At 40.3% G+C, this 9,239-nt stretch overlaps 1 protein-coding gene across 1 annotated transcript; it reads right to left on the minus strand.

The window, feature by feature from the left end:
- Nucleotides 1-2,203: 2,203 nt before the first annotated feature.
- LOC131906137 (C-type lectin domain family 2 member E-like) lies at nucleotides 2,204-7,762 on the minus strand. The gene is made up of 5 exons (XM_059256930.1): nucleotides 7,675-7,762; nucleotides 6,182-6,307; nucleotides 3,948-4,123; nucleotides 3,299-3,405; nucleotides 2,204-2,348 (listed from the first exon to the last, which is right to left on the minus strand). Exons 1-5 carry the CDS (start codon nucleotides 7,760-7,762, stop codon nucleotides 2,204-2,206), a joined length of 642 nt encoding a protein of 213 aa, XP_059112913.1.
- Nucleotides 7,763-9,239: the final 1,477 nt, after the last annotated feature.

A 9,239-nucleotide genomic window follows, 5' to 3' on the forward strand; every position in this document is an offset into this window, starting at 1 on the left:
CTAAACCCTCTTATATATGCACCTTCTCCTTGTTCTCTTTCAAATTATTGGCCTATTTTTCATTAAGTGTTATTCATATATATGTATACATATACATATATATGATATGATATGATATATATATATATACATATATCCTGCTTTGTTAGTATAATGTTACTTATATGTATGTTTTCAGGGCAGATCATTTGGCACTGGATAATTAATTGGTGTGCTCTTTCCCCTCAACAATTCTTAATTGCCTATAGTTTTTTGTGTGGGCTGAGCCTCAACTGACCATTCTATTCTGTGCATTTAAAGTAGTTAGTTCTGATCTGTTTGGGAGGCATCCAGGCAGTGGGACTGGGTCCCGTGCTCATTGCATGAGTTGGCTGTTTGAAACTTGGGGCTTATGCAGGGTCTCTTGGCTTGGCCTGGGAGGAGGGTACTGGACCTGCCTGGACTGAGTCTACCAGGTTGATCTCAGTCCTCGGGGGAGGCTTTGCCCTGGAGGAGGTGGGAATGGGGGGTGGCCTGGGGGGAAGGGGAGGGGGAGGGAGGGGGGAGAACAAGGGAATCCGTGGCTGATATGTAGAACTGAATTGTACTGTAAAATAAAATAAAATTTAAAAAGTATTTAGTTCATACATATAAATTTAATGTTAATGCTTATGCACTCAATATTTTCTATCATCTTTCTATTTACTGCTAATTATAAATTTGAGATACACTTTCAATCTCCAAAAGGTTGCTTTGTATGTCTCCTGAAATGTATCCAGACTAAGCACAGTGGTGGTGGCATATGCCTATAAACCCAGCACTTGAGAGGTAGAGGTAGGCATTCTCTGAGTTCATGACCAAAGGGTCTACAAAGAAGGTTCAGGACAGCCAAGGATACACAGAGAAATACTGTCTTGAAAAACAAAACAAAAGAAAGAAAGAAAAAACACTAGAAAAATAAAATACAGACTCAAAATAAATGCAGTCTACTACAGAGAAATGAACATTATTTTTATTTCATTTCATTATTTATTTGTGGATGTGTATATGTACAGCACAAGTTTGAAGGTCATAGGACAAACTTGCTGTGGAAGGTTTTCTGCTTCCAACATGTGGATCCAGGTGTTGAACTCAGGTTGTCAGTCTTAGTGGCTGGTGCCTTTAACTTCAGAACCATATAACTGGGCCTGAACAAATACTTCAATAAAGAGTAAAGATATGTTCTATGTGGTGATACATAGTTCCAATTCCAGCCATTTAGGGATTATATAGCAACCTTGTTATAAGAAAAAATTTATAAAAAGGGATGGTGGTAAATATCAGTAGTACAGTGTTTACCTAGCATGCATGAGAAGGTTTAATCTATATGTCAATAAAGTAAGAAGACAGAGTTAATGGAAGAGATACTTGTGACCTGTTATTTCGTCCTTGTTGGGACTCATCAGTACAGTATAGCATATGATCAAAAAAATTAAAATATTTTGTTCCTAAAACTTAAAAATGTGTAAATGATTGCAAGATTAGGCATCAAATGCTTTGAAGGAGGTTCAGTAATTAACTGTCTCCTGGTCTAAAAAGAGCCTAATAAAGAATAAAATTCAAATGACATTCTCATTATGAAACTCTCAAAAAAGCTAAATTAGGAAACTAAAATGACATTTGCTTATAAAATTCTCAGTCTATTTTAATTAAAAATGAACACTGAGAGATAAAGTTTGAAAACATTTTGACAGTGGTATTAGATCATAGAATGTGATTCTGTCTAGATCTCATTTCATATTGGTCATCGAATTTTGTAAAAAAAAATGATGACCATGTTTACAATAATATTTGGAGACTACATACCAATTATCATCTTTCTTGTGATGATTGAATCATTTCCATGGGCTCAGTCAACCCACACTTTTAGGTTCTGTGCATTCAATACAACAACCAATGAAAAAATTCATATCTGGTCATAAAAGTGGAGCTCATTAATACACATACAATTGTACTTTAGGTTTAAGATAAGAATACTAAGTAATACCTAAACACCTATTTAATTTAGAATCATCTGTGTTCTTTCAATATCCTGTATCTATGATCCTCTAAATGAGTTTTCATCTTTGGTGTCAACCCATATTATTGATGGATTTTGATGATTTTAGCAGATCAGGAGTGGAGTAGCAACTGTAGATAACAGGTCACAGAGCATCTGTTTCTCATGCATGCTTTGGCACATTCCCTACCCTGGATTTAAAATTTCTGGGCACTGTAAAGTGTATCTGTTGGACTTGCTGCAAATCCACTTCTTATGCGTGTAGTCCCTGGCACTCCTGATCCCGCTTTCATTCAGGTAGGCATATTCTCCTCCTCCTCGGGTGAGAACCCTAAAGCAAAAACAAACAAAAAAATTTTCACACAGGCCATATTACATTCAAACACTAGAACTAGTTTCTTGCCTAGAATCTTTTACATGTTCAGGGTTCGACTTGAACACCATACCTTTGTCATTTGTCTATGTTGAGTTATGTAAAGGTGTTTGACAGGTGCTTGATGTCATGTTTGACTGGTTTATGACGTCATGTTCAAATGGACTGCAACAGTCCATGGGTGGCTTCACTGAAGGTTATTTTCAGTTCTATCTTGAAGCATTTTACACTTGTATAAAACTATGGGGAAAAACCCATTTCTTAGTAAATTACTGAAAGGTCTTTAATGATGGATGTGACTTGGTTGGCCTGTTTTTAATGTTCCACTTATAACAGCTATCTCACTTCCAAGAGCTGTCTGGGGTGCTCTTTGATGATGAGCCTTTAGAGGAGGTTCCCAAAGCCCCTGGAGTCTCTGCTTCTGTGACAGGTGCAGCTGTGCAAACATCTATCTGACAAGTCCTACCCCAGCTGTTCTGCAGTGGCTTCCTGGAGTTCCAGAGCTCTCACTGCCCATCCTAGCTTCTATCTACATCTCACAAGGGTGTCTATCATCACGGAAAAATTTGACTTTTGATGGAGCAAACAACATCTACCCCAGGTGCCGTCATCATGCTAAAGATTTTGAGTGAAATCACACTAAGTAAAAGCTTTGAAAATGATGGCCAATAAGTGGGAGAACATGCAGTAGATTTAAATTTGAAGGTATGTGGAGTTTTCTGGGGATTGGCTCTCCATGTAAGCACATGCTCTACCTCTGAGCCACACTTCCACTTAGAAGGTTTATATTTCTTCCTTTCCAATACAGTTGCTGTCACATGGCACAGCCATTCATCTCTTACAGACACAACTCACACTCTTCACAACAAATGATCACAGTAGAAAAAAAGAGTATTCTGAAAACATACAAGTTGTTATACTCAGTGTTGTCTGTCCACCTCCAAGGGTGCTCTGGTGACTCTCTGTGCAGGCCGATCCAGTGGTCAGAATTCCCCTTGTATCTCTTCAGGAAATTCTGTCATAAAACATGGAAAGCAAATTCATGTGTCTCTCAGCTTCAGAAGACTCTTGAGTCTCTCTGTCCTACAGCTTCCTCTGGGGATGGCAGCTTTTGAGGGTCATCAATTTTGAGGCATAGTGATCCTCAGTGGATGCATTTTACATCCATAATCCAAAATACATTGCTGACCACCCTTCCCACTGTGGCTTGGAAAGTTCCTGATGAAAAATGTCATGGAAATTTTTAACAGATGCCACATTCAGTAAACAATATATGAAAGCTTGGAGGAAAACTTACATGACCACAAGGTATCTCAGTCTGTCTGGCCTTACAGGTTTTAGTATGAGCACTACACGAGAACGTGTCTCTGCAATGTCTCAAGGCTCCAGCTAGAAGCAATAACACCAGCAAGCGGCACGCACTAATATGCTCCCCATGTGCCCCATCTGCCTAGGGTGGGGTTCTTCCTCATGCTTCTGCTTTAGTATCTTTCTCTCTCTCAAGGGAATACATACTCAATGGAACAAACAACAAACCAATTCCTGATCCTTTCTTACCAGCTCCTCCAGGCTCTCAAATAGCGCTAGATGGGCCTCTTGTGCCATGCAGGAGGTCTGGCTAAATGTCCAGTTTCTCATGTCTTCAGAAAAATAAAAACATTTACTTCCAAATCCAATCCAGTTTCTTGGGCAGGTGGCATAGTAAGATCCAGGGCTCTCAATGGATGGTTTCACTAAAATACAGACAGTACCATGTAATATAATAAACAAACATTTCCATGTCTGGTTCCTTTGGCTACTCATCCAAGTCTCAGTTGTGAGGTGTGTGCTTGGACTATACTTCCATAACTGATCCCTAGGAGACCCCTCTTAGCATGATGGTCCCTATCCCAGAGTTTTCCAGTGGGCTCTGAGGAAATGCTTTACTTTCTTATTTGTATTTTGTGTTTTGAGATAGAATCTCGCTGTGTCCCCTGCCTGGCCTGGATCTCACTATGTGGACTGTACTTGTCTGGAGCTTGTAGTAATCCTTCTGGCTGTGCCTCCTCAGCACTGGACTAAAGACACCATACTGTGCAAGAAAATCATTTTTAGGCCATCTGTCCCTTATGACTGTTCCTGATTCCTGGAATTCTACAGCTTCCTTTCCCATACTCCTTTCGCATCCTGCTTTCTCTTGACTAAAGAAAGAAAACTCCCTACTTGTCTGGATTTTACTATCGAGAAATGCCAGCCTGCAAACCATGCCATGGGCAAAATGGTATTTTAGTACCAAAATTTTGATCATGGGCATCCTATAATTCTATCAGACACACATTAAATGTACATAAACATATCCTAGGTCTTGTTAGAGCCAGTCAGAAATCTGACAACAATGCTGGGCAGTAGTGATGCTTGACTTTAATCCCAGTACTTAGGAGGCAGGAGCAGGCAGTTCACTTCTTGCTCACACAGCTCTCCTTCACACACACACACACACACACACACACACACACACACACACACACACCCCATACACTTCTCTGCAAGGCTCTTTACACAGCAGCTCTCTACACAGTCCCCTCTCACAGCCAAACTCAGGACGATTATATGTTACATTTTCAGGGTCCAACCCATCCTCATAACACATGATATATCACACAGTTTCTTTCAGGCCAGGAAGGTCACACCGACTGGCCAGTGAGTAACACTTGGCCATGCACATAGCCTGAGTGGTTAGGGTTCCCAGACAGAGAGTGACACTGAAATTCAGGACCTAAGCAATGAAACAATTAGTTGGCTGAGCCTTGAGCTTTCTATCATTGGGTGTACATGCAGAAAGCCAAATGCTGCAGGAACGTTATATCTTAATGTTGTCAGCCTGACTTTGTTTTAGCAGACACTTGGGAACTTGCCCTTGAGTATTCTCTGCAAGGGCAGCTTAGTCTATTTTAGATTTGCTCTAAGGTCTTTGAAAATGTGTAAAAGGCTGTCTTTGTAGCTGAGATTTTCCTATGTTAGTCTGAGTTTATGAAAAATATCCTAGTATTATTTCTATTCATCAGAATTATACAGCTTAAGCAGAAATCATCTTCCTGATGACCCATAGCTATATATGTGCCCAAAGATGGAATACTTACATGAGATGAACACAAAATAAGTGAAGTGGCATATGAGAAAAAATACAGACAGAAAATTCACAGTCAGTGACCCTCGGCTTTGCCAAGTAGGGCTCCCCATCAGAGAATTTTTTGTCTGAGAGGTCGACCTCTTGAATACTAGTTGTTACCTGCTATATATTCCTACAGCCCTAGGCTGTCTACAGCTAAAAGCTTAGAAATCACATATTCTGGAACCTTCTATTTAATATTTTCAGAACGTGGTTGAAGATATTAACTGAAACCATGGGTCTGGGGGTGGGGTTCTGTATCTTCCCCAACCATATTACTCTACACTGTTCTCACTTCCCTTAGCTGTAGCAATCTCCTTGAGAGTCTCTTTGCAAGTTTTTCCCCTTGTTCTCTGTGTTGAATAGTTCTCCCAGGAAAACATGTGCCTCCTGCATCTCTCTCTAGAGGTTCTTGAATGCCATCTTCCCAGGGATGCTGAGCCTGGCCTCCTGTGCACACCACAGCCTGTGCTGTTCCTTCACTGCATCTTCCTGCTAGATTCGAAGTTCCCAGAGAACAGGAATTTCCAGTGAGTTTTCTCCCCAGCCCTTCCCACAGTGCCTGGCTCACAGTGGTCAGTTAGTCTAAGTGACGATGAGGATGTGGACAGAATGCTGCAGAATCTGGAGATGAGTCACTCACCTGACAGTGTAACAGAAAGTGTAATTACAGCCACAGTGAGGACCATGATCACTGCATAGCAGCCGTAGAGTTTAGCAGGAGACTCAGGGGAGACAATCCTGAGACATTTTCCTTGGAGCTTTTTACCTGAAAAATATGAATATCAGAACATCAATCTCAAGAGGCTATAAGGGCAGATAAAGAAGACCAAGAAAAAGGTAAGAGTGTCTGCTCGCCATTCTAGTGTGACTCTGGGAGTCCTAGCCAGGACAGTGGGACAAGAATAAAAAATAACAGTCAAGCCTCATAGAGATAAAAGACAGACAGACAGGCAGACAGACAGAGACACAGAGAGGTAGACATACCACACACACACACACACACACACACACACACACACACACACACACACACGGCAGGGTAGAGGGACCCTGACAGTCCATTGTTTATCTTTTTATCCTTTTTTTAGGGACCAGAGCAGAGTGTTCATTGCACTAAATCCCATTTATTTTTCTGGTGTGTAGATAAAGCTTTTGGTATTGCAACCAAGAAATCTTTGCCTGAGATAAGGCTCTCATTCATAAAGATGTTTTTTCATTTTTTTCTTCAAATAGATTTAAGTTCTAAGCTTCATGTTTGGGTCTGTGATCCGTTCTGAGTCTGTTATAATGCACAGGATGAGGTGTGAGCCTTACCATGAAAACTCACTGTCTAAACCTCATACGCAGAAGAGTTTTCATCCTTTCTCTACCTAAGAATTGTCTCCCTTCCCTGGTCTACAGTGCGTGTGCACACACACTATAAACACATTGATTTTTAAAAAGAAAAATGAGCCAAAATATGGAATAAAATGATGCTTATGTAGTAAATACATGCATTAACTGTGCTTAATATTGCCAAAATTCAGGGAAAAATAGTTGAAAAACAGTTTAACATTTTGTTACAATGAGACTACCTTTACCTCATGGCCTGGATCTAGGAAATTGCTCTTTACATACAAGCCTGTCTGTATTTACAGCAACTTTGTGAGTTGACCGTGTATTTTGCAACAGCTCAAATATTCCTGAGCTTGTGACAAAGTAAACCAACATTACTCAGCACTGGGGAAAACGATGGAAAGGGAAACTGGAGCTCATGCTTACACCTGCCCATGTCTTATGCTGGTTAAACGATCCTCAGCCAGCTGTCCCTGGAGGTCCCTAAGATAGGCCACATACACCAAAAACAAATAAACAAACAAATGCAACCCAACCAAGCAAGTAAGCAATTAAGCGAGCAAAACCCATGTCTTAGGATTTTGTAATTACTTTATTGTTCATTTCTCTTGCTCAGAAATATCTGAGTACTATATTTTCTTTTAGAATAATTAATATAACAGAGGCCTCTATGTACCTCCACTTCTACAGAAACTCACTGTGACAGGCTAACAGGCAGGGAGTTCAGTTTCTCTGAGGGTCCCTGGTTTATCTCCTCTCTATCTTTTAGTTTGAATTAGGTTGCATTAAAATACATACCTATTTCTACCTCTTGCAGGCAGTCTGTTGTAGTGAAGCCTGTCTCTAGCATGCCCATGGAAGCCTCTTCAGCCTTTGCACCCTTCATTTGTGAGCCGAGAGGAAGAGACTCAACTGAATCCAGGAGGACGTTTGAAACTTGAAACTGTGGAAGAGAAAGGACTTTGTGTTCTGTATGTTGTTGCTCCTAATAAAATATTTTACAAGCTTAGCCCAGCCTGTCTGGGTGATTCATCAACTACTCCTTATCAGTCCTGAACATGTGATCTCTCAGCACAGCTTTCTATTTCTGGGAGAAACAGAATTACAGAGTAGGCTATGGTCACCTTGAGGACTAGTCTAAGCACACTACAGATAGAAAATGCTGTAAGAGGCATGTCCTCTCCTTCTTTCCTTCTTTCTCTGTATACCAGTTCTTAATATCTCTCCCTACTGTGTCCCAAATTTCTACATCTAAAGTCACCCAGTCTGGAAACCAGGGTCTGACTGTACAAATTTAAGAAAATCAGTCAGTTGACCAATGCTGGTCTCGATTCCTTTTTCCTTAAGTGTATGTTTAATAATATCAATGAAGAATTGTTTTTCTTTAGACTCTCCTTGACCCATCTTGAGGGAAAGACAAACAGAAGGGGAAAAATGTGAGAGAAACTAGGGAACTCCTAGGTTACTTCTTGATTTGGCAGTCATTAGCCAAGGGGCTGCAGCACCACGAGGGAGATTTTTTTTTTTTTCACAAGGGAGATTTTATGTGGGGCAATCGTTAGAGGAATGCATCTTCTTTTTGGACAATCCCCAGGAGAAGGTTGTGTTCTGGACAGTCTCCAAGAAGAGCTGCCTTTCTCCCACAGACAGTCTTCTTGATTACCAATTCAGTATCCCTGTTCCTGGCCCTAGGTATCGCCTCCATGAGGATCAGCCTCCAACAGCACAGGGCTCAAAGGGGATCCACAGAGTTGGCTTACTAAGACTTTTTTATCTGAGGGGGTAAGAGGAAGACACTCAGATACTTTCTTGATGGTTTCTTTCTGTCATTTTCTTCATTATTCTTCCATATTCTCTCTATTTTTCCCTAGTGATTTTCTTCTCTCATTCTGGATGTTTCCCATCTAACTCCCTTTATTTTTTCCCTTACAGCTTATATACCTCAGAAAAATCTTTCAAGCAGTATAAAGATTACAATATGGTTACATTCTATTTTTCAAGTAAATGACTACAATGAATACAAGTAAAAAACAGCATTTTTCCATATCCCTTACATAATTAAACATTTTACATCTTACAGGTGAAAAGCAAGTTGTCCCCAAACCCCACATAGATTCATGTCCAAACAACTTGCTATTGATTAACAGAGGGCGAGCAAGCAAGATATTTTTCTCAGCCAGTTCTTTTGCTGGTAGTCTCTATTTTGTGGTTACAAAAAAAGGACTAATCATTATAGTGGCAATTAATGAGGCAATTCCAAGTAATTTATCTGATAGTCAAAAAAGTTTATTTTGAGTCAACTTACAGCAAGCAAAGGGGTCGGTTAAGGGATCCAGGAGAGGTGAGGTGCAGTCCAACGAGGT

The sequence above is a fragment of the Peromyscus eremicus genome, chromosome 3, assembly GCF_949786415.1.
Source record: "Peromyscus eremicus chromosome 3, PerEre_H2_v1, whole genome shotgun sequence".
Taxonomy (NCBI): domain Eukaryota; kingdom Metazoa; phylum Chordata; class Mammalia; order Rodentia; family Cricetidae; genus Peromyscus; species Peromyscus eremicus.

What these genes read in the sequence shown, in the direction of transcription:
- LOC131906137 (XM_059256930.1), bottom strand. Translation starts at nt 7,762, where the DNA reads ATGAAGGGTGCAAAGGCTGAAGAGGCTTCCATGGGCATGCTAGAGACA. An exon ending in TTGAGAGCCTGGAGGAGCTG is followed by an intron (nt 3,406 to 3,947) that starts GTAAGAAAGGAT and finishes GTTTTATGACAG; the next exon opens with AATTTCCTGAAGAGATACAA. An exon ending in AACACTGAGTATAACAACTT is followed by an intron (nt 2,349 to 3,298) that starts GTATGTTTTCAG and finishes TTTTTGCTTTAG; the next exon opens with GGTTCTCACCCGAGGAGGAG.